General features: G+C 30.7%; 1 protein-coding gene across 1 annotated transcript in view; it reads left to right on the top strand.

The window, feature by feature from the left end:
* The first annotated feature begins 205 nt into the window (after positions 1-205).
* Positions 206-26,474, top strand: part of LOC111621390 (kelch domain-containing protein 4-like) — a 28,686-nt gene continuing 2,417 nt past the window's right edge. Inside the window, exons 1-8 of the mRNA XM_023363498.1 lie at positions 206-406; positions 4,285-4,376; positions 10,311-10,389; positions 12,498-12,596; positions 15,277-15,506; positions 16,610-16,833; positions 19,901-20,253; positions 23,317-23,704. Coding sequence (XP_023219266.1) covers positions 287-406; positions 4,285-4,376; positions 10,311-10,389; positions 12,498-12,596; positions 15,277-15,506; positions 16,610-16,833; positions 19,901-20,253; positions 23,317-23,704 — 1,585 coding nt within the window. The 5' untranslated portion in view covers positions 206-286. The remainder of the gene's footprint in view (positions 407-4,284; positions 4,377-10,310; positions 10,390-12,497; positions 12,597-15,276; positions 15,507-16,609; positions 16,834-19,900; positions 20,254-23,316; positions 23,705-26,474) is intronic.

Raw genomic sequence — 26,474 nt, 5'->3', positions numbered from 1 at the left:
TTTTTTCATTAGCGCCACTACAAAATGCGGCGGCAGCCGTAATTTTTTTTTAAAGCAAAAAGAGTAATAATAATAATCCAAAAATTAAATATATTATTTAACTAAAGCACTGTTATGAATTGTATTAATTTATATTAATTTTATCCATATAAAAATTGAAAGAAAAAAATAACCTCATAAAATATTTAAAATGGGTAGAGAGAAATTTTTAATTGCCGATAGAGGGCGTTTACTCCACGTGTTTACAGATAGTTGTTTTACTTTCTGGAAACTATAATTTATTATTATGGGTAAAAAAGATAAAAAGAAGGATAAGAAGAAAGGAAAAGGAGCAGAAAAAACCGCAATTAAAACTGAAAAGAAAGCTGCTCTTAAGTTAAAGAAAGAACTTGCTCTAAAAGGAGAGGTATGTAAAAAAACTATGGTCTATTAAATGTGTGATTATTTCTATATGTTATGTATATATATAAGTAAAATTAATGGTCAATGTTCAGATGCGTGCCACATCATGGCGGCACTTCCGTTTTTAGCCTCAAAACCGTACGCCTGTCGAGACGACGTGTCACGTGACGACGCGAGCGAAGGGCGCGCCGTGTCGCGTGACGACGCGAGCGCCTGAGCCTGCGGTTAAAGTCCAGATACTTACTGTCATGGCGGCTCATCGCCGATTCCAGCAAAGAGAAGCAAACAGTGGGGACGCACGTTCTAACCTAACCTAAACCTATTCTAATAAATTATCACAATTAGTACCGATTAAATTATTAGAATAGGTTAGGTTAGGTCAGAACGTGCGTCCCCACTGTTTGCTTTTGTTTGGTGGAATCAGCGCCGGCGCCATGACAGCCGCGGCGCAACAGCCGCCGACGCCCTTCGCTCGCGTCGTCACGTGACACGTCGTCTCGACAGGCGTACGGTTTTGAGGCTAAAAACGGAAGTGCCGCCATGATGTGGCACGCATCTGAACATTGACCNCTGCGCGACGTGTCATGTGACGACGCAAGCGCCTGCGCGTGTTCTGAGTGTGGTTTTTTGAAATTTTCGACCGGTTGCAACATCGGAGAATTAGACGGAATACATATAAAACACGCGACAGTAAATCATTCGAAAAACTTTGTGAATCCGTTGGACGGCGTGCATACGCAAAACATCGAAAGGATGTGGGGGACCTTCAAGAACAGAAAAAATCTGCCCCTACACTATACCGAGGAACTTCGAGATTCGTATCTGTACGCTTTTATGTACAAAAAGCATATGAAGTGGGAAAGTCTCAAGCCGGGTGATCGTTTCAGAATTTTCTGCGAACATTTAAGAAAAATGTATCCAGGAGCGGGCCGCGAGCCCGAATGGAAGGAGCCAGAAACCGTTCCGGCAGCCCCGGAAGCGATGCCGAAGAAGCAACCAAGCGGCGAGACGAGCAACAGCAGAAAGCGCGCCAGAGTCGGCGAATGACTGCGGACAAAGGTGAGTAAAAAAAACCTTTTTATTTTGTTATTTCGGTTAAAGTCCAGATACTTACTGTCATGGCGGCTCATCGCCGATTCCAGCAAAGAGAAGCAAACAGTGGGGACGCACGTTCTAACCTAACCTAAACCTATTCTAATAAATTATCACAATTAGTACCGATTAAATTATTAGAATAGGTTAGGTTAGGTCAGAACGTGCGTCCCCACTGTTTGCTTTTGTTTGGTGGAATCAGCGCCGGCGCCATGACAGCCGCCGGCGCTGCCGCGGCGCAACAGCCGCCGACGCCCTTCGCTCGCGTCGTCACGTGACACGTCGTCTCGACAGGCGTACGGTTTTGAGGCTAAAAACGGAAGTGCCGCCATGATGTGGCACGCATCTGAACATTGACCAAATTAATTAAATTATATACATTTAAGAAAACATAGTGTAAAATTCAAGTGTTTTCAGCTAATGATCATCAGATACAATTATTGGTAAAGATTTACAATCGTAAATTGTTACTTCTCTTGTTTAAACTATAAAAATTAAGCATAAAATTGCCACCACAATTACAATATTTAAATTTTTAATATAGTTAAAGATAAAACAGTTCTTCCTTTTTTAATCACAGTTGATGACAGTACAATCTTTTTTAGTCTTGTGTTGAATTGTTTTAAAAGATTTTTTTTAAAAATAGTGATTTTTAGGTAATTTGCAGAATATAATGCCATTTTGTCCCATCTTTAAAAGCATGCTCTCTTACATGTGTGGAAATATGGTAAATTCTTTTTGTAAAAATTAGTCTTTTGTTTTTGATCAGCAATATTAACAAAAATATTAAAATAATAATGAAAAAATAATCATTGAGTCTCAAAGTGAAAATTGAGAAAAAGAACAATTTCTATCTGGCATAGTATGAGCTAGGTATTTCTTGACTTTTGCCATTTACTGTATAATATGTAATTTAGATAGAATTAGTTAGCCTAATAAATAGGGTTGTAATAAATTGAAGGGCTTATCACATTAGGGGCTGACTGGAATAAATAGACTAGATTTTAATAAAAATAGCCTTTAATTAACCTCAATCAAATTTTAGTAGAAATGCATTTCGGGTACCAAGACTCTTCATCAGCTTACATACATACAGTATAAACACCAGTATCCATCAAGACCATCATAACATAAGTAGAAAACCAAGACAAAAACATTTTCTGAATATATAGAGTTCACTGTTTATATAATATAACTAATACCTTACAATATTCTAAAAACCAAAACAGTAGAAATGCATTTGGGTCTTGTTACCCGAAATGCATTTTTACTAAAATTTTATTGAGGTTAATTAAAGGCTGTTTTTAGTAAAATCTAGTCTATTTATTCCAGTCATCCCCTGATGTGATAAGTCCTTCAATTTATTACAACCCTATTTATTAAACTAACTACTTCAATCTAAATTAAAGTTGTAGGCTAGAAGCATTATTTAATATTATGGTATAATGTGTAAATGATTTTAAATCATTGTTCTTATATAAGTAATAAATTTATGTGGAATCTTGTATTGTGGTAAAGAAAACCTATATTGTATAGATAAAAAATAAATTTTGAAATGAGTACAGAATTAAAAATTATTTAATGTGGGAAGTATGTTAATGATTCATACAACTTTTTGTATGAAATATATAAAATCAATTATCTCATTAAAAAAATACATAAAAATTTGGAAGGATATGTTTTGTTATTGCATAAATATTCACCAACCTAACAAATTTTGACTTATACAGTTAAAAATTTTCTTAAATTTAAAATTAACAATGATTTATGTGCATTCTGTAAGAAAAACATTTTTTCATTAAAAAAAATCATCTGAATTATATTTCATAAATAACTTTTACTCCCTGTATAATATAGTGGAAAAAATTAGAGATGAAAATGGTCACATAACTATAATCTTAGTGGCGTAGCGTGGGTGTCAGCCGCCCGGGGTGGAGGAAAATTTCGTCTCCCCTTATTTAGGTATCTCAATTTAAAAGACTAAAATTCAGTTTCATCACAGAATAAGTAATGAAAAATTCCGTGCTAGTGTTGCCACCTTTTTAAAATAGCCATCCCGGATGGCAGGTGAGGTTTGTTTGAGTAGAAGTTCCTGATGCATGCATATGTCATTTTGCAATGCGAAGAATAATGTGCAGTGCATGCTGGTTCTAAATCAGTTACAGTTAGCGACTAGGGAGACTTGGGTAGGAGTAACGCAAGTGACCTAGCTGTATTGTATATTGGAGGTATATATATATATATACGAATAAATCGTACAAGCAAAGAAAAAAAAGAAAAAGAAAAAAAAGAAAGGAAAAAAAAAGGTCGACAGGTTGCGTACAATATCACTGGACGGCGAGTCAATTCCCGTACTATCCAGATGGATGGTAACACTATTCCATGCTAATTTCAATTAGTCCGAGTTGTAGGTGGACAAAAATATGAAATAAAATGGTTCAAATTCTTACAAGCTATTATTTATTGTGAAATTTTTCTGTCCCCTAAAAAGTGCCGCTTGGGGCGGGCCGCCTCTGCCACCCCCGCTACGCTACTGTATAATCTTTTGGTTTCTTGATTTGATTTGGTGTAAATAACCAATTTTGCAAGGTTTTTTGATTTTATGGGAACATGTAGCATGCTATTTTAATGTGTATAATAATAATAATAAACATAATAAATAATATTATTATTATTACTACTACTACTTGTATTATAAAATTGCATAAATTGTCACCCATACTATAAGTTAAAAATTCAAATTAGATTTGAAAAGTATAACTAAATCTTTATCATTTAAATATTCAACAGGATGATATTGAGCAATTAATAGCAAAATTTCAAGAAGATGATAAGAAACATCAAGAAGTTGTAGAAGAAAAATGTGGTCCTCCTACCTTGAGGTATTTGTTTTATTTAAATTTAAAGAAAATTGGAATTTTTACTTAAACAGTCAACATTTTTTTTTTGTTTTTATTGTTTATATGACTCATATGATTATATGTTCTTGTGATAAAATTTTTTTTATGGAAACAACAAATAAGCTGTTTCCATTTTAAGTTATGTATTGTTTATTATAATTTAATAAATTAAATGAGAAATGAATTACAAGTATCCCTCATATAACACAGTAATTACATTCCAAAAAAAGGGCATGTTATGTGAATCTGTGCTATATGAAACGAAGGACTAATGCAAAACATAGGGTTATGTTCCAGAAGTTAGTAACAAAAAATAATAGTATAATTTTGCTAAGAAAATTTGTTTATTAACCAATTGATAATTTATTTCCAATCAATAATTAACTAACAATCACAATTAAAAGTACTGTATTATACATTAATATTAATTTCAGTTAAATGAGGGTGGGTTTTTTTTTACAAAGTATCGTCGTCATCTCAGCTTTCTTGTTGATCTTGATCAGAAGTATCAGCAACATTTTCATATTTTTTATTTTTATCATAAAAAGTTTTTATGAATGACGAAATAAAAATAGGTTATTAATTTAAAATTTGTTCTAGTGGGTCGCATTTATTCAGTCAAGTACCAACTGACTTTTTTCCACAATTTGTGTTCAAATACTGAATTGTTAGAATACCAAGGTATTGCTGTATTTTGTTTGTCATTTTATGAATGATTGCTTACTTACAGTTTTAAAAAAAGTTTAAATAATATCACTTACTTAAAATGTTTAAACAAACTTTACTAAATACAAAGATTAATCTGTAAAAAGAAAACACAGTGACAGTCTTAAGGGCTGAAGTCTTGAAAACAACACGACAGTGACACCTAGTTGATAGGAAAGTTAGTGCAATTTTTTCTTCCTTGCTCTATTAGTTGTCATATAAGTAAACCTGATGAAAAGCACAAAACAATTTGAAGATTTTAATATTTTAAAATCTATGGGCAAATTTGAGACAACATGTGTATGTACTTGAATAAAGACAAATTTTTACCTTAAATACTCGAGCTATAAATCTGCTATTTTTAATAATTAATACTAAGTAATTTGCTACTAGAGGTAATATTAGGTGTCATCTCTTATCTAAATTAATAATTATAATTTAAATAATTTAGAATCATCTGGAAGAAAAGAACTGGCCCAGGATGGGGCTTGAACCCACAACCTCCACTTACTGTGTGATGCACTTGCCAGTAAAGTTATATCTAAATTTAAATACATCTGGAAGTGAAGGCTTGCTTGGGGTCTGGGTGGCACAACTGGCAAGTGCACACACAGCAAGCAGAGTTTGCAGGTTCAAGATCTGCCCGGGCCAGTTCTTTTCTTGTAGATGATTCTAAATTATTTAAATTATAATTATTTAATTTAGTTAAGAGNAAATTCCCCCGCGGGGGGAAAGGGAGAGGATTAAGGCTTAACCGGAAGTAAGAGATGGGGCCAAATTTCTATCTCTAGTTACAAATTACTTAGTATTAATTATTAAAAATAGCAGATTTGGCTGTGTGTGTGTGTATATATATATATGTGTGTGTATATACAGTATATATATGTACATAGCCAAACAATCACCTTACTTAAATACTTGAGCTATCAATCTGCTTTTTTAATAATATATATAGGACTTTGGGTTGTTTAATATACTTATAAAATAAATATCGAATAATGTGAATAATGAAGCTTACACTTAAAAATTGTGAAATTTTATATGGAATATTTCCAAAACCATGTTAATACAAAACTGGAAGTCATGTTGTACAGGAGATATCTCTATTTTTTAAATGGTGTTAAAGCAAAAATGTGTTGTATGAAGGATACCTGTATTTAATGTTCTAAATATTTATTTTATAGTGGAGCAGTTTTGCTTAGAGCTCTGTTAATATAATATTAATGTTTCATGACACCGTATATAAATAATAATTGAGTAAATTATTAGATTATTCGGAAAGTAATTTCTTTTTTTTTACCACTAGATGGATTAGTCGTATTTTTCTCGCCATTTTAATTCTAAACCGTATTATTATTATATATTTTGACAGCTAGCATTTTAAGGCTTATTTGTAAAAAATTTTGTTTGATTTTGTGCAATTGTTTATTTTTTGTGTCCCATCAAATATGGAAGATCGAAAGCAGCATTTTCGGCATATTTTGCTCTTTTATTACCGAAAAGGTAAGAATGCTGTTCAAGCGAGAAAAAAATTGTGTGACGTGTATGGAGAAGATGTATTGACAGAACGACAGTGCCAAAACTGGTTTACAAAATTTCGTTCTGGCAATTTCAATATTGAAGATGCACCACGTTCTGGATGGCCAGTTGAAGCCAATGAAAACAAAATAAAGGTACTGATTGAAGCAAACTGCCGAATAACAACACGTGAAATCACTAAGAGATTAAATTTGTCAAATTGAACTGTTTATGATTACTTGAAACAAATTGGTTTTGTTTCAAAGCTCGATATATGGGTTCCACATGTTCTTAAAGAGAGATGCTCTCTTTGATGGGATTTTAAGGAAATTTTTTTTTTGGAGCTTTTACCAGACAATTTAACAATTAATTCGAAATTGTACTGCCATCAAGTAAACAAATTGAGTAATATCATCAAACAGAAAAAGTGGCCAGAATTGATCAACAAAACAAGTGTAGTGTTTTACCACGATAATGTCAAATTTCACACAAGTTTGGTAACGTGTCATAAACTGTTATAACTTAGATGGGATGTGCTATCACACCAACCATACTTGCCAGATCAAGCACACTCAGATTATTACTTGTTCCGGTCTATACAAATTTTTTTAACTGTAAGACATTTACCTGAAATGACAACGTCAAAAATCACTTGAATCAGTTTTTTGTAAGCAACGATCAAAACTTTTATGAATGTGAAATCATGCTGCTACCAGAAACGATGACAAAGGTATTTGACCAAAATGGTTAATATATAATTCAATAAAATATTTATTTATTATAAAAATATTGTGTTTTTTTCCAAGGAAAACACAATATTTTTATAATTTGTTTTTTTCCGAACAACCCAATACATTGTCATAACATACAGTAATATATACATATATATATTAATCTACTACTTTTAAATGAAAATCAATTATAAATTATATGAAAATATGTCAATAAAACTTTTTATTTATATAAAAGTCTATAAAAATACAATATAATTTCCAAATAACAGACACCTTCGGGACTGAAAAGTTTGTTCATTAGTTAGAGGTGTTTGCTATTGAGAAGTACTGCACATGCTGGCTGCCATACTCTATTTTAATGCAGTCATCATATAGTAAAGAATACAATGGGATTATGAAAACATCAAATTTGCATTAGGAATGTAACAATACTGAACAGTATACGTATGTGTATAACTAGTTGTTACCCACGGCTTTGCCCGCGAGGATTTTGCAAGCAAACCTTATTTATATTCAGTATTTCAACAACCATAGTAATTGTTATTTAACACCTACCGCTGAGAATGATGAGAATTGCCGAGAATCAAACAAACTATTTTCTTTTTGATCAATTTTCTGGAACGTTTACAATCATTCTACAATCAAACCAATATGCAATAACAAATTCAAATTTAAAATGGTTCGAACAATTTTAAAATGGAAATAGATAAAAATATTTATAACAATGTCTGAAATGTTATCAATGAAGTACTCAATGAAGTCTAAACGTAGTTGAAAACAAAAAATCACATCTAAAATAGTACAGTAGAAGCCGTTCTTCCGGTTAAGCCTTAATTCTCTCCCTCTCCCCCTGTGGGGGGGGAGAGAGAGAATTAAGTTTTTATCTGCATTTTAGTAGGATATGCCATGTAGTAGGATATATCATGGGAATGCACACTAAGAAGGGATTTTTGGAAATTCCCCCGTGGGGGGAAAGGGAGAGGATTAAGGCTTAACCGGAAGAACAGCTTCTACTGTACTATTTTAAATGCTATTTTTTGTTTTTACGTTTAGTCTTCATTGAGTACTTGGGTGTATTAAATTGATAACATTTCAGACGTTGTTATAAATATTTTTATCTATTTCGATTTTAAAAATGTTCGAACCATTTTAAATTCGAATTTGTTATTGCATATTGGCTCGATTATAGAACAATTGTAAATGTTCAAGAAAATTGATCAAATTGAAATTGTTCATTTGATTCTATGCAATTCTCATCATTCTCAGTGGTAGGTGTTATATAACAATTACTATGGTTATTGAAATACTGAATATAAATTGGGTTTGCTTGCAAAATCCTTGCGGGCAAAGCCGCGGATAACAGCTAGTTAATACATATGATGAAAAGTGATGATTTACAACTTAACCAGATTAATCTTCTCTAACAGATAAAGAATGTTGTTCACAACCTGTCCCCCTCCCCTATTCCTATTTTTAATCAGTCTTTATTCTACTCCTGTGCTAAAAATTCATCGTCTGAAAGAGTATTTGAATCAATTCTTTGTTTTAGTTTTAAAATATTTTGTACATAATTGATTGTTTCAGAATATTGAAGATAGGAATCTGTGTTTTTGTAAGGTAGGTTATGGACGATGGCATTCGTTATTTAGTGTGTCTGCTATTTAGAGGTACTATTTGAAGGTCTGGGAATTGTAAAAATGTCTGCTAAATAGAGGTGTCTGCTACTTGGGAGTGTTTATTAATGAAGGTTTCACTGTATTTAATAACTAATTCAGGTAGAAACAAAAAAGCAATATTAAAAATAGAAATCTTAGCTAATTAAAACTTATTACAATACATGCACGAGTTTCAAAATATAGCATAAATGTTCTGATTATTTTTTCCTGTAACAACATCAACAATTTTTAAATGCAAATATGCAAAATAAAGTTTTAGCTGTTGTTTAACTATATTTATGAATTATATTAATAAAAAATACTTAAAATGTAACAAAAGCTTTAACAAACAAACTCAAGATTTGTACTAAATGTCTGAATATTTCATTTAGAGAAAGCTCATTTGTCTTATCTATATCATCTATAAGTCATCTCATAATTTTCTCTTCTTTCATTAGAAATGTGATATAGATACTGGATTGCATACAACATTTAATTTGTTTCCTTTCTCAGAAATAGATAATGTCAACTATAGAGACAAGAATTATCGTACAGTGATCAAAATGATTATTGTAACATTTAACAACTTTGTTTTTTCTCTTGATGCCATGCTTTTATGAGAACCTCATATATTTTCAGGCCATTTGTGAAGTTAATAAGCATTAAATTTTACTAATGATGGCAGTTTCCCAAAAATAGGGAGTATGTAGACAATATTTATATCTAACATCTTTGTGTGTTTTTCAAGTTCATTAATAACTTTTATTTGATGTTGATATGTGCTTCTTGTCCTTAATTACTTATGTTTGTGTCTACTTTGGACATTGTGAACTAGGACTTGTTATACTGAGAGAAGAGAAAAACACTATTTCCAATTAAGATGTAACAATATTGTGTTACAATAAATATATCTTCATTGGAAATAGTGTTTTTCTCTTCCCTCAGTATAACAAGTCCTAGTTTACAAGAATGTCCAAAGTGGACAGAAGCCTAATATAAAACTTTTATTTGATATTTGAACAAACTTAATTGTATAATTTAAAAAGCATACAGCCATAGTTTATTTAGAAATATTTAAATTATTCGATTTTAAAATAAGAAGTTGAATTTTTATTTTTATTTTGAATAATTTTATTGTGTTAATATAACTAAATACTAAGTTTATATTGATGACAAGATTACAGTTTATCCTTAGATCAAATTTCTAGAGTAATGAATTTTACCATTCAGCAGTAACTAATTTAATTAGACATAAATAAATTACATAAAATTATATTATTATTTATAATTCTGTTTATTAACAGAAGCAGTTTGTCTGTTCTCCCACATCCAGAAAAAGATGAATTATTATTTTTTGGTGGAGAATATTTCAATGGTAGCAAGGTAAATATATTTCAATGATAATAGGGAAATTTTCAAAATTGGAGCAAGGTTCAAATTTTTGTTTTGCTCTTTATTTTGGAGTTAAAAAAAATTTATTGTGTAGAATTTTGAAAACAATATCACATTAATCTTTGAATCACTTTTACAATATTAAATATAAAAACATAATTCAATAAATTCACAAAAATTATTATTATTAATATAAGCTAGCAGATACATTTGCCTGAAGCAAATAAATACAGCAACAAGTGGAAATTAGGTTTTCCTACAAAAATTATGCAAATTCATTAGCTCAAGAATAAATTTTTGTAGAAATTTTTATCTTTTTAGATTCAAACAATTTTTTGACAAGACTATGTCTTGTTTATAAAATCATACTGCCCAATGTTCTTACCAGCATAGAGGCATGAAGGAGTATATATGTCGAGAGTTGATATTTGGCACAGAGTATTAGATGCCCAAATCATTTGCGCATAAAAAAATCCAGATTCGTAGGTAGTCAGGGGACTGAGAATTGAGTCAAAATAAAATACAAAATAGCGACCCTCTTCTACAAACAGGCAAAACAGCCACATCACCCCACCAAAGTCAGGTAGGGGAGAGTACTACCCACAGTCATTCTAAGAAGTGAACTCTGACCTTAGGACTGAAAATGTAGTTTCTTCTATGTTAAATAAAATTTGTAATTTAATTTTGTAAATTTGGGAGTGCTTCAAATATGACGTTAAACTGGTTTTATGTCGTTACAAGTGGGTTTTTTTAACATTATCTATAATAGTATAGTAAAATCGTGAGACTGATAAAAATTTGACGTTATATTAGGGTTGTCATTACATTCAATGACGTTATAATCAGGTTAAACTGTATATTGTTTGTGCAAAATAAAAAAATAATTTTGGACTATACAATAGCCATGATTATTTTTTTCAAAAACGGGAAATTTTTGTTACACATCGACAAAAATTCAACCCGGGCCAACATGCAACAGAGAGAAATTTCAAAATTGGATAGGTTAATTTCATTGAAAATGCATCATGGCCAGCGAAGTTTGAAGGATTGCACCCAAAAGCAGTGATACCAAAGAAGATTGGAGAATGAGAATGAGACCCGCCTTGAGCGTCAAAGTGCTTCCGTTTAGTAGTGAGTCTCCGAGACATAGTCTTGTCCCAGATACGGTTTTGCCGTTTTGCTTGTTTTAATTTAAAAAATTTCAAACTTCTGTATTAAATTTTTTCTTTAGCATTGTTTTATTATTTGATTAAAATACATTAACTGTTTTTGATTTTGATGATTTAAATATTAAAAGAATAAAAATTGTTTTTTAATGAATACACAATAAAATATTTACTTATGGCTGATCTCCTCTTAAAATTAGAGGCCATTTTTATCTTTTTAGTTTTGAATAAAACTGTCTGTATTAAATTAAATTCATTTGTATATATTATATCAAAATTATATGAACTAAATAATTCTGCTATAAAATGAGAATGATGATGTTCATAATATTTTCTTATTACTTTTTATTGTATAAAAAATTAATCCTTTTTTATAACAAAAAAGAAATTAAAGATATTACTTAAGTAAAAAGTTGCATTTTGCTATTTTATAAATTGAAAACATCAAAACTTGTAAAAATTATTTTAATGAGAAGATATCTGAATCAAATTTAGGGCTTTTATATGAAAAATTATAAACAGTAAAATTCATTTTAACAAAATTACAACATTTTTACATTAAAATATATTTATAGTTTTCTGAATATGCTTGAAGTTGCTGTTTAATATTGCTAGAATTTAATAATTATTTTCCATTTAATAAAATTCAACTTGATTAGAAATATTTATATTCTTATTAAAAATAAAAACATTTTATAAAATGAAATTTAAGTTAATTTTATCCAGTAAAAACATTAAATATTTATAAGTTTTTTCATTTCTAATAAAATTTTATACTTTTTGTTTTAATTGAATAAAATTTAACTTTGAAGGAATTAATTTGATAATATGTAATTTCTTTAATTTTATTTAATTATACATTATTTTTCAATAAAAAGTTTTAACATGTTTAAAAAATAAATTATAAAAATAATATAATTCTTTTTATTATAGACATTCATGTATAATGAGTTTTATATTTATAATATAAAAAAGAACCAATGGAGTTTGTTGCATTGTCCAAATAGTCCGCCTCCTCGTTGTGCTCATCAGGTAATACAGATACGGCTTTATTAATAACAAACTATTTAATATAAAAGAAGTTATTATTTTATGACTATATATTTTTTATAAAAAATTTTATCACATTATGATATAATTTTAGTATATTGAGAAAGACTTCATTTTATTAATGATTATAAATTAATTTGATTAGGAAAAGTATTCAAAATTCTTCAGATATCATAAGATAAAAAAAATAAAATTCTGTATATAAATATTTTATATTTTGTCAACTTTATTTATTTGATGTATGTTATATAATGTATTAATCTGGAATTTTATGCTTTAACTATATTTTTAATTACTTATTGAGAACTGAAATACTATATACCATATCCAGAGGTTGCTTTGAAAATTTTTAAAAAGTTGCCAACCATTTTGCCAGTTTTAAATTTTTTTCACCACTCCAAATTATTCATCAACACCACTTACTAATTAATGCAGAGCCTTATCAGTTTGAAGTCTAGAAAGCAAAAGTAACATGTTAAGTTGTCATTTAGAAATGGGAATCATTTTTAAATGAATAATACAGAATATATTTGATCACAGTGCTTAAATAGTATTTCAAATATTCTGTCATGTTAAAATTTTCATGCTTTAGTCTACTGAACAAAGATCAAAGTGAAAAAAAAATGTCACTCCAAAAAATCTCCAATCTAGAAATGCCGGACAGCATTACACAAAAACTGTCTTTGGTTCTCAACATCACTACCTGCTTTCCTGTCCAAATTTTTTGTATTATGCCATAACATCACAAGGTGTGTTATGCACAGGTCTCTAATTTCCCATTAGTTTGGCATTCTGCTGTTTTTCCTGAAGTGTGCTTTGTGATTCAATTTCATTTTGAATGTCAAAATAAGCAGACTACCATTTTTATCACCACTTTAATAAAATATTGCTAAGTGATGATTTTGGTGCTATGCAGTGTGACACTTGCATATCTAAAAATTACCTATGTTATTTATTATCTCCATATTAGTTATTCAATATATATTTGATCCCTGTTTATGCATTTCTCAGTTGTACATTTTTTTGCAATTAAACATTAAATATTTTCATCTGAAAGAAATTTGTTCATTTGAAAAAGTTAAGACAGCAATTCATTAATCTTTCAGTGGGCCTTTTAGAGTTTCATGAAAAGACACATTGCAACTATTACATTATTTACACAATATTACTTCATATTTTCCAATATTTAATTTTATTGTGAAAATATGAATTAAAAAAGAGGGAATGAATCTTATAACTTTTTATTGAACAAAAGTGGTTATAAAGCATTTAGATAATTAAAAATAAGTCACTCCATCTCCATCTGTTACTCACCTTCACACATGGGCATATTTAGTGATTTATTTGATTTGTTTCAACAAGTACAAATAATGAAGCTCAAAGTTTTGATAACATCCTCCTCAGAAAGTATGTTTAAAAATAATCTAAATGAATACTTAGATTAAATACCTTTTATTTTTGTAGATTAAAATAATACAAATTTTAATAAAATTTCAGTATACAGATGCATGGATATGGATTTTGTTCTTCATTTTGTATACATATGAAAGGAAAAATACTCTTGCATATAATACAAATATTTTATTTATAATATATGTAAATAACATTTTCATTATTAAATAATGAAAATATATACAGTGGAACCTCGCTTAACGAGCAATTGACATAATGAACAAAACAAATTGTAAAAAAAACCGACTTGCTTAACAAGCAATGTTTCACATAATGAATGACAAGGAGAGGGGAAGTCCTGGATTGTGTGCATGCTCCATCAGTCTGTATTTATCACTCATTCTGCTAGCATCTTAGTGTCGCTTGTGATCACACATTTTTCCAAACTTGTGTTCACACATATTATGTGTAAACATCAATAACAATACCCCATTATATAATAAACAAGCCAAATGATATGCCAAATTCTTGGTCTATGTAATGACTATAATTAAATATTAGAAATTAATTAATTTGACTAGAGGTAGGCAGTTATGCTGCCATCTCGTATTCAATTTAATAACAGCCTACCTCTAGTCAAATTAATTAATTTCTAATAGAGAGATTTCAGCTGAAGTTTTTATCTCTAAAACGTGAACATTGAATGTTGAGTGCTGCCATCTTGTATGACTAAAAGTTTGACAATGGCATTTGGAACATTGAGCATGATTCCAATGACATTTCGTATGCCATTGTCAAACTTCTTGGCTTACAAGATGGCGGCACTTAACATTCAACATTCATGTTTTGGAGATGAAAACTTCGGCCGCAAACTCTAATATTTAATTATAGCCTTTAACCCAGTTTATTATTTGTGATTTTTTTTTTTTCCTGCAAATCGAATTCACATTCAGGTTGGTTCATTTTGTGCTAGAAGAAAAGACAAAGATGATTCACACTCCTTAACAATGTATATTGTATAATTTTCTTTGAATAAATGTTATACATAAAATATTTGAGGTTTTTTTAGGGAGGATGGAATGCATTATCATATTTTACATTTATTTAATGGGAAAAATTGTTTCACTTAATGAGTGTTTCTCATTATGAGTAAGATTCCAGAACAAATTATGCTTGTTAAGTGAGGTTCCACTGTATGTCAAAATATACAGAACATTTTAATACTTATATGATATACTTATTAAATGTGATAATTACATGTATATTTTAGGCTGTAGTTGTATCTCATGGTGGTGGACAAATATGGATATTTGGTGGAGAATTTGCAAGTCCAACTCGTTCGCAGTTTTATCATTATCGAGATTTATGGGTTTATCATTTGTCTCAAAGACGATGGGAACAGATTAAAGCAACTCATAGTCCTTCATCTCGTAGTGGTCATCGGATGATTGCACATAAGAAACAGCTGATTTTATTTGGTGGATTTCATGAAACTTATGGGTATTTTGTTAAATAAAATTTAAATTATAGAATATTAATTATATAAGTTTTTATAAGTAAATTTTCATCTTTCAGAATAAATTATAACTATATCCTGTTATACAAATCTATTGTATTCCTGAAAACAATTTAAATATTGGGAATTTTTCCACCATTTTTTATGGGGAAAATTTTAATTTATTTCCAGTTCCTTCAAATAACCAAATCAATTTCTCAAATGACACATTGTATATAAATAAAATAAAACATTGTCAAATACTTAACTATCAATCTATGGTTCTAGTATGATTTTAAACACTGAAAACTCCAATTATATTATTAATAAATACTTAATGAGGTCATTAAAGGATATTGCAAGTAATAACACAATAAATAAGTTTGAACTCTCCCCTAGTAGGAAATGTAAATTAAATTAATTAACTGTTTTCTTTAATATGAATAGACAGCAGTGAAAATGCAATAATTTCCATTGCTGTCTGACACATATCTGTATATTTTATATTATAATATCGTATAAAAACAGAACAACAATGAAAATAAACAAATAATGTAGAAAACTTACTATAATGAACTATTAAGAGTAAGTTTGTAAGGTTATACTTAAATTTTACAATAAAAATCATTAAAATTCTCAACTACATTATAACACAGAAACAAATAAAAACAGATGCTGGATATGGAGTTACATTGTACTTTCCAAAATTTTTCACAGATATGGTTTAAATAAATTCATAATAATAGGATTATTCAATTCAGATATTGTAATGGGTTGTGAGAATTTGGATATCAGACATAGTTGTATTTTGTTAAACTTGTTTTATTATAGTGACATTTTTAACATATAAAAATAATTTTATAAACACTTATACGATATTGAAACATAAAAAATAATAATCTTATTCATTGACATCATAGGTGTGTGCAAATAACAATCCAGATAAAATTTATTTTTATTACACTGACAATATACCGTTTATTTTAATATATTAACAAAATCAAATAACGTAAGAATTAAATTCCTCTTATTAATATAAATACTATTTATCAAAACATGTGTTTTAATTTGACCGTTGAAAATATAAAGGTTATATTTATTTTTTCAGGGATTGTAAATATTACAATGATGTATATGTGTTCAATTTAGAAAATTATCAATGGAAAAAAATTGAACCAGTTGGAAATGCACCTAGTCCAAGATCTGGTTGTCAAATGGCTGTTACTTCTGAAGGCAAAGTGGTGATTTATGGTGGTTATAGCCGACAAAAAGTTAAAAAAGAACTAGAACAAGGAACTATTCATACTGATATGTTTATTTTACAAACTGAAGGTATTTTCAAATTTTATTAATATATTAAAATTATTGTTATTTTCAATGTAATAATTATAAATATATGTTTGAATAAATTTTTATCAAATGTATTGCATTTTATTTTTAAAATTAATCATATAAATATGTTTATTAGTAAATAAAATACAGTCGACCCCCCCCTATAATTACGGTCCCTATAATTACGATTTCTATAAAACTGCGAAAAAAGGTAAAAAAAACTCCTATAATTACGTAAAACGTCATCGGGCAGCCGAACTACTTTCCCGCCGTCCATAGCGCCACGCTACGGAGAGATTTCTATCGTCTGGACAGTATTATATAAATTATATATAAATTAGGTACTGTACATATAATTATACATTAACTTATTGTAACTTTATTATAATTAAATATATAATTTCTGCCGTCTAGCGTGGCACCACGCTACGGAGATTTTACGCTAACTATCTGTACAGTATGTAAATTAGGTACCGTAAGTCTAATACAGTACTGTAATTTTATACATTTCTTGTGAAAGAAACATTTCTTATTCAATGGCGATTAAAATTATTTATATTAATGATGTCTCCAAAGTTCAACGAAGTTTCCGCAGAAAAATAAGTTGTTAGAAATCGGCCGCTATTTGCTGAGCTGTTCCGCGACGAAAACAAGCTTTAGCAATGGCGATGTCGAATAGTGTACACTCGGTAAGTAATCCTACAATTTTTTGTTTATAGCGTAGTTTATACGGATTATTTCCAAAAAATATATATGTATTTTGGAAATGTTGAGTCGGATTAGTCTAGAATCGATTAATTTTATGGAAGAAAACCTTTCAATCAGCCGTAGTCCGTAAACTTCACACATGTCGGGCTGTGATTGGAAGGACTTGTAAGAAATCGGATTCCTAACGAATGGAATGTATCTATGATCTTATAGGGGGGTCGACTGTATTTGTAGGGCTTAGGCTTATGCTGATGATATGTATTCCTGTCATTTGTGGCTTTTTCCGCGTGTTCCTGAGCTGTATTATGGGCTGAGGCCAACCTCGCTTTTAGTTCACTCGCATAATTTTCGCTTATGTCATATTGGGGTCTATTCGGTTCGGTAACGATGTCAAAGGGATAAGTCGGATTGCGTCCGTACAAAAGGAAAAAGGGGGTTTCATTCGTGCTCGAATGCACGGTAGTATTGTACGCGAAAAGAGCATAAGGGATCATTTCATCCCAATTGCGCTGATCCGCGTCAACATAATGTGTCAAAATATCTATTAATGTTTTATTTAGGCGTTCGACCATTCCGTTACATTGGGGGTGGTATGCTGTCGTAAGGAGCCTTTCTACGTGAAACAATTCGCAGACTTCCTTCATGACCTTGGACACAAAGTTGGATCCTCTATCCATAAGCAATTGTTTGGGGACTGAATGTCTTAGAATAATTTGTGTTACGAACGCTTTTGCCACGGTCTTGGCGGTAATGTCAGGTAACGGAATTGCCTCTGCCCATCTAGAGAAATGGTCGACAAAGACCAATAGGTATTTGTTTCCATTATGAGTAACAGGAAGTGGACCCTGAATGTCTAATGCAGTTCGCTCAAAAAGTCCTGATACCTTGGGAAACGTTTGCAAAGGGGCTTGATGACCATGCAGGGGTCTTCTCCTCATTGCGCATTCCTGACAGCTATCGCAGTAAAGCGTAATATGCTTGTTCATTTCGGGCCAGTAAAACTGTTTTTGTAATTTCTTCGCATCTTTTTAGCACCTAAATTTCCTGAGCTAGGAATGTCATGAAATAATTTTAAGATGTATTCTATCATTAATTGGGGAATTACTAATCTATCCCATATCTCATTCCTTTCCAGGATCGTTTCCTATTGTAAAGGGTTTGATCCGAGTCTAAATAAAAGTTTGCAGCATCTAAATTTCTTTCTTGGGAGGTCGGGTCTCCCATTAATTGTTTCCTGACTTTCTCACAAAAGGGGTCCTTCATCTGTTGTTCCTTTATTTGCACTTTACTATATATAGGTTGCATTTCGCAGATCTTTGCTACCGGCATTCGGCTTAGCGTGTCTGCATTTGTATGAGCTTTCCCTGGTTTGTGTATTATCTCAAATTGGTATTCCTGTAATGCTAAATTCCAACGACTGAGTCTCGAACTTTCATCCTTAACGTTTATGAGCCACCTAAGGGGTCTATGATCTGTAATAATTGTAAATTTCCTTCCATAAAGGTATGGTCTAAAATGTTTAATTGACCAAATCACGGCCAGACATTCCTTTTCTGTGGTACTATAATTCCTTTCTGTGGGCTTTAACAGTCTGCTAGCATATGCAACTGGGAGTTCTCCGCGTTCATCTTCCTGGGATAACACGGCACCTATCGCGGTGTTTGAGGCATCTGTCGCTAACACAAAGGGTCTGCCAAAGTCTGGGGATCTTAATAGGGGTGCTGTTATCAAAATTCCCTTTAATTTTTCGAACGCAGCTTTATGTTCCTCAGCCCAGTGGAACTTTACATCACTCTTTAGTAAGTCTGAAAGGGGTTTAGAAATTTTTGCATATTGCGAAATGTGACGTCTATAATATCCTGTCAAGCCCAGAAATGCTCTAACATTCTGAGGTTGGGAAAATCTCTCATTCTGAGGTTGGGAAAAGTTTCTAACGCCCTCTATCTTGGACAGGTATATTTTATGTCAGCAATTCATATTACAGTAGCTGTATTATAAAAGATGCATTGTTGCAAGTGTAACCATGGTTTTTTTTATACTTACAAAATTTTACAAGATATTATTTAATATTTAAGATTTGTAAATTTATAGACTTGGAATATCATGATAAAAAATGAGTTACATGTAAATCATAATATTAGATTTATCAAACAAATTTTAAAATTACATAAGCTATTTTATTTACAATTAGAATATTAATTATTATTTTTGTTTTTTTGCATTAAATAGGTAACTTCGTTAAAATATGGCACTGTGATATATATTAATAGTTAGACCATAAAGTTAACTTTAATTTGTTTTCTATTATTTTAATATCAAAGAATTTATAATACTTAATGATTTGATATTATTTATATAGTAAAGGATGGTTCCAATGAGAAATGGAAATGGATTCAAGTTAAGCAAAGTGGAATTAAACCTTCACCACGTTGTGGTTTTGCTTTTGCTTCTGCACCTGGAAATCGCTTATTTGCATTTGGAGGAGTGTATGATGAAGAAGAAAATGATGAAATGCTTGTAGGCAAGTTTTATAATGATTTATTTATGCTGGATTTGGAGAAAGGACGGTGGCTTCCAATAGAACTACATGGAAAGAAAGAATCTGAAAAGAAATCACGCCGTCGTCAAAAGGTTTCAGCTGGAGATGACGATACTGCAGATATTGAAAAAATTGAGAACTTAAATATTGAAGAAGAAAAATGTTCTGAAACAGTAAGTTTATTTTTAATAAAAGCAATGACTTTTTTGGAAAATTGTGTTGTATTGTGGCATGTTCTGATTTCTTGACAGTATTAAACGGAAACAAAATAAATTTTAACAAATTAAGAAATCTTACTGTATTTTTGCAGAATGACAGACATGCCAGTCTATCCAGGGAGAACATGAAATTAGATGTTTATGTATGGTAAAAACTGGCATGCTGATTTAAGTGAGGTTATAGACCCCTCTTTAGAGGGCACTTTAAAAAAACAAATGAGTTACATTGCGTAAAAATGAATGAGTTTTTATTCTAAAACTGTGAAACTGTCAGCACTACTTCAAAAACTACAATTGTAGGTTTAATTTCTTCATTTTTTCTTCTTTCTAAATATGTAAAATACTTTTGGAATTTCAAAACTGCTTTTTTTATGTGTATTTTATTATTATTCGATTCAAAAATGCAAAACTAAACACATTAAATTTAAGAAACACACTGTAAATTATCTCAGCTTACTACTACTACTAACTAATGTCAATAAGTCATTAATTGTTTTATTATCTTGTAAATGAAAATTTTCTTCCTGATTTTAAGTCAGTCAAATTACAATGCTATTTTATTGTACTTGGAAGAATGTTTTCTTTAATGTTTAATTAACAACTAGTTTTTGTTAGATCTGATTAATTTTATATTTTGGTCACAGTTTAACTGACATGCCTGTAACCCCAGGGTTGCCGGCATGCTGGTCTTGCCCGTTTATATTATGTGAAATAAATACCATACCGACATATGAATGTTTTTGAAGCTGAGATACTTCGTCTTCTTGGATTGTAAATTCAAAATTGGAATATGAAGGTTACTTAATTCAGTTATGTTCTTTTTATAAAATATGGAGGTAATGGATGGCCGCCATCGGTTAGACGAAACCAGGCCGCATTTCTCCATCCATTTACATCTCCACAAAGACTGTCTTTATCAGAAAGTTGTAAACGTGAATTAGTTAAGTCCACGACCACGTTTTAAAGTAAAACATCATTTATTTACAACAATCCTCAAGTACACTTGAAAGAGAGCTACACATGCTCATGGCAGCGATCAACCGACAAGAAGAAGAAACAATACCCAGAATTCTCTCTGGGAAAAACCCAGTCCCCGTTTTTCTATCCGGGATTCATGGGAAACTTGTAGAGGAGTGGCGCCATCTCACCAGTCCGTGATTTGTCGCCGCAAATATCATAATTTGCATATATAATAAATCTTTGGCAGTGTAGGGCATCGTTGATGTATGTGCATTATTTACATTTTTGAATAAGTGTTATAAAAATGTTCATCAAGAAGTCTATTGAAGACTTACAATAAGTAATAGAAGAAATGTATGCAACTGTAACTATTGTAGATTTTCAGCAAAAAAAAATCATGCTTAAATTTGGGGTTATTAAAGTGAGCATAATTTTTTGATATGCCCTGCAGTACATTACATTTAAGCTAGATTTGTAACTTATAAATAGTTGCTATAGCAGCTGCATAAAGTTTGAATATTATAGAACGGTTACTTTTAATCTAAGAATATTTCGAAAATGCTAATGTGAAATAAACTTTAACCCTCTAACTCTTCCCACACTGAGTGTGCTAAGAGTGCCTGCCATGTTTATTATGGGTTTGGTCAGATTTACAATAGAGATGGCGAGATGGCCTGATTGTCCAGAACAGACAGCCTCTGGAAAATTCCTAAGGTTGCTAACCTATACTTGTTCTCAACTTAACCTACTATAATGGAGTCTATGAGCAGCTTCTCATTGGTGGCATTATTGTTACTATATCACTCTTCTGGTTTCTATGAACATTGTGTTAAAGGCTTTTTCAACCATAATGTTATAGTGTTCCATTATTTCTAAAACTTGTTTATCAATGAAACAACAAAACACTATGCACATATGATTGAAAAAGCTATTAACACTAAATTTCCATGGAAACTGGTGGTGACAACATTGCCAGCAATAAGAAGGTGATCATAGACTATTGTGATAGGCGAAGTTGAGATCAAGTATAGATTCTTATTTCTGGTCTAAGCCATTGTTTATTTTGTTTCTGTTATTATGAAAGAGAAATAATTATTCCATATTTCTGTTGGTAAATTGTTATATAATCTAGCAATGCCCAAACTACAGCACCTGAACATATTTACCACATTACTTATAAATGAAAGAAATGGTCCTAATTTATGTGTATAAAAAAGTTGTTTTAGCCTGCCATTTGAAAAGTTTGTTTGCTTTTCATAGATTATATCAGTGATGCCCATTCTCTGTTTAAATTTCTTAAAATATTACTATTAATCAGATGTTTCAGTCTTGTAGTTGGCCTGAGCATTATTCTTTTCTTTAACTATTTGACATTTTATAACAGTAAAATTACCGAGTATTGAATTCCTTGAAACAAATATTTTTCTAAAATGACAGTTGTCTCAAATGTTTAAAATCAATTTATAATGAGGAAAATAAAACATATTTTTATAAATAGGCATTTTGCAAATATAAAACTGAAATAAAGATTACAAATAAGTAATCAATATTGTAGGAATGATTTTTTTTGGTTGATCTGACAATATAAAGAGCAGTGTATTGTGGCAGAATTTGCCATCTTGGCTTGCACTATTTCTTAAGTGTTTATACAGTATAAAGAAAACACATTTTATTGTAAAAAAAATATATTTTTATGTAAGGATTTGTGAGTATTTTTAAATTTTCCTCACAAGTTAAAAAAGGTAGTGTCAAAAGATGTCAGAATCTTTGGTCTTGAAAATTAAACAAGACCCTAACCTGCATGATTATGAATAATTTTTTTATAAATTCTGAAGAGTCACTTATGGTTTATTACTTGCAGAAACATTTTAAAATTGATTAAATTAAACTTATAATTGTTGGCATTAAGTGGATATACCATGGTTTTGGTCATTGATGTCTTGTTTTATCTTCTGTAAAAATTTAAGGAATAATCATCATAATTTTATAACAACATAATACAAAAATGTACAATTTGGTCAAAATTATTCATTTGTAATCTCCTTTTTTTTTTATTAGCAATCTGTATCAGATGATGGTGTTTTTACTGTCACTATTGGTGCTGCTAGTACTTCAAAACCTGATGATGATAAATTTGAGGAAGAAAATAATGAAGATTGTAAAAAACCATTTCTACCGTTACCTCGAATGAATGCTTGCTTAGTAGTGAAACATGGCATACTATATTTATTTGGAGGAATGTATGAAAGTGGAGATAAAAGAATTACTCTTGCTGATTTATATTCATTAGATATTCATAAATTGGATGAATGGCATACAATTATACCACCAAGCTTAACTCAGGAATGGTTGGACTCTGAATCTGAAGAATCAGAAAATGAAGGTGTTTGTGGGAAAGAAAGTGATGATGATGATGATGATGAAACTGGTGAATCAGAAGAATCAGGTAAAAAAAATTTTAATACTGTAGTTATAACAAACTAATCAATTGGAGAATATTTCAGATAGCATTAAGAATTCCAAATTTTGTTTCTTTCAAAAAAATTCAATTCAAATATTTGATTTTCATAAATTTATAGTCCAAATATTAATTAAAAGTAACTTTAATGAAAAGAAAAATGATATATTCAAACAAGCTCTAAAAGTTTTATTAATATTCAATAATCAACAAGAGTGAAATGAGCAAATTATTTTTATATGTATTTGTGAGATATGCAGTGGGTCAGGGGTTAATCTGGTACTGACCACTTAATCTGCACAGGCTGGTAAAGCCCGATCTCGGAGTCGTTCGGATGGCTAGGAGGGCAAATCGAGTGGGGAGTGCGTCGGTAAGTCGACAGGTTTCCTCAGATAGACAGGAGACAGGTTTAACAAATAACAAAATAAATGTTTATTCTATAACTAAAGTAATTTACAGGAGTATACAAGTTACTGATTATTGCCTATATGTGGATATACAAATATATCTATAATCGCTCTAACTATTAACTATGCCTCGTGAGAGAGTTTACAAAGGCTCTAGAGTGAGAGAGTTATATTGGCGGTCAATTATACCTTATGTTGGAGGATAGTATGCAACGATCATCCTGGACTATGGAAGCTGGCTTCTCCTCGGACAGGATCGGGACGGGAGACACTGTACTCAGACCTTCCTGATGATCTCGCGGAAGGACGGTCGCACTGAGGGGACGATCGCCCTGAACTTCCCATGACAATCGTTTTTATACAATCGTTGTTGGCACTGAGCCAACAGGTCGTTCACTCGTTATGCTGACTAATTATCACGCGCACGTTGACTAATTAACAAACGGACGATGTGTAAGATTCAACATCCGATCTATTTCCATTATAACATGTGATAAAATTTTCTCATCCTCTAATGTAAAAATGTATTAAACTCAAAAATTTACGCCCTGTAAACCCTCGGGCTCACATATTTCTTAGAATAAGAATGAAGCCAATGTGCTGGATCACTGTGCCACTGTAGCTAGGAAATTATCATATGCTATGATGATTGAATTTTTATTGTTTATAAACAGAAAATGTCACATGATCTCAAATTTCTTGTAAACTAGATTAAAACAGTTTGAACATATATGTGTATACAGTGGTGATATTCGAAATATTTAACAAAGGGTTTGCTAACAGAAAATTTTTCCTTAACAATTTTTTTCGCTCAAATGGTGCATTAGCAACATTAGCACAAAAACTGACCTTAAGATACCCATATAAATAAAAAAGATGCATTCACAAAATTAAGTCAGTTTATGTGAGAACTATATTTTTTTGATAAATAATAAAAAAAGTGTTCAAAATGGTTTATTTTGTACATATTTTAATATTTTTCATTCAAAATATTTTATAAACATAAAAATTGGCTTTTTCTCAAGAAAAAACTTTTCTAAATCATTTATTTTATCATTAGGTATTCATTCATTAGTTTAATTGTACATTTAAAACAAGGTACAAAGTCCTGCCCCGCAGTGAGCATTACAGGAGCATATCCGTTACATAGTTCCACCGAGTTACAATATGCACTAATGAACAAAGCAAAGTGAAAAGAAAAATTAAAAAAAATAAATAAATAAAAAATAAAAAAAATAAAAACACAATGACAATAAAAGACCCGAACAAAATATGCAGCGGCTTGCTGCAGCATATAACAGATTACTTATCTGCAGGAATATTTTCGCAAATGAAGGTAGCAGTAAATACAATAATTCTGACAAAGTGTATAACAGAATTTATCCCATGCAGAAAATTTGTAAGACAAAGATTTGAGAATCCCAAGAGTCCATATATAATATATGTACAAGTAAAAAAAAAACAAAGTCCACACAGCTAGTAATTGTAAGTATCAATTCCAACACTTTAAACCCAAAAACAGAGAAAGATGATGAAGCTTACATATTTCTTACAGTCAGCAAACACAAATGTATATAGAGAAGTGACGATCTGCTTGTATTAGTTGTTGTGCTAAGAAGCAGAGGTAGCACTATGAATTAAACAATTTGTGCCCTGTAAAGGATTCCATAATTATTAAGGTAAGTAGTCAGCTGTCTTAATATATAAGGCTTTTGCTTTAATGTAGAGTGGACACTCCTTATCCAATGTGTTATGTTCATGTTTATCTAGGCCACTCCTCAAACAATTAGCACATTTAGGCTTTTCACTTTTCTTTGTACATGTCTTAAACAAATGATCATCACCACAATGGCTACAAACTTTCTTCGGTGATGGACAACTTGCCGCCAAATGTCCAAAAGCAAGACATTTGTAGCACTGTCGTACAGGGAAAAAATCATAAACATTACACGTTTTCCACTGAACATAAAGATATCCTTGTTTTTTAGTCATTGCCCTAACCTCCGGTGACATCTCTAATATCCACGATAAAAACTCGTCATTTCTCTGTTTGATTGAAAATCGAATGTTTAAAACCTTTTTAAACTCCTCCATCGTGTACTTCTGTGAAAAAATATTCTGTTCAAGCAAGTATTCTATTAGGTCCTCTTTGGTAATTGAGTTCAGGACTGAAGTCACTTTCATAAGAAGAAGACACTGTCTTGCATTTCATGCATTTAATCCTTCTATTTTGTCTAATTGTTCCTGAAAGTATTCAGCCTCCTCTCTGATAGGAAAATCAACAGCAATTCCACCCTTGTTAATCTTACGAATACGCTTGATAGGCACCTTATGCGATCTTTGATCAAAAG

Source organism: Centruroides sculpturatus, unplaced genomic scaffold (genome assembly GCF_000671375.1).
Source record: "Centruroides sculpturatus isolate CEXI.00-Female unplaced genomic scaffold, Cexi_2.0 scaffold129, whole genome shotgun sequence".
Lineage (NCBI taxonomy): Eukaryota > Metazoa > Arthropoda > Arachnida > Scorpiones > Buthidae > Centruroides > Centruroides sculpturatus.
The sequence above is the reverse complement of the archived record's forward strand: the minus strand, read 5'-3'. Positions and strand labels throughout refer to the sequence as shown.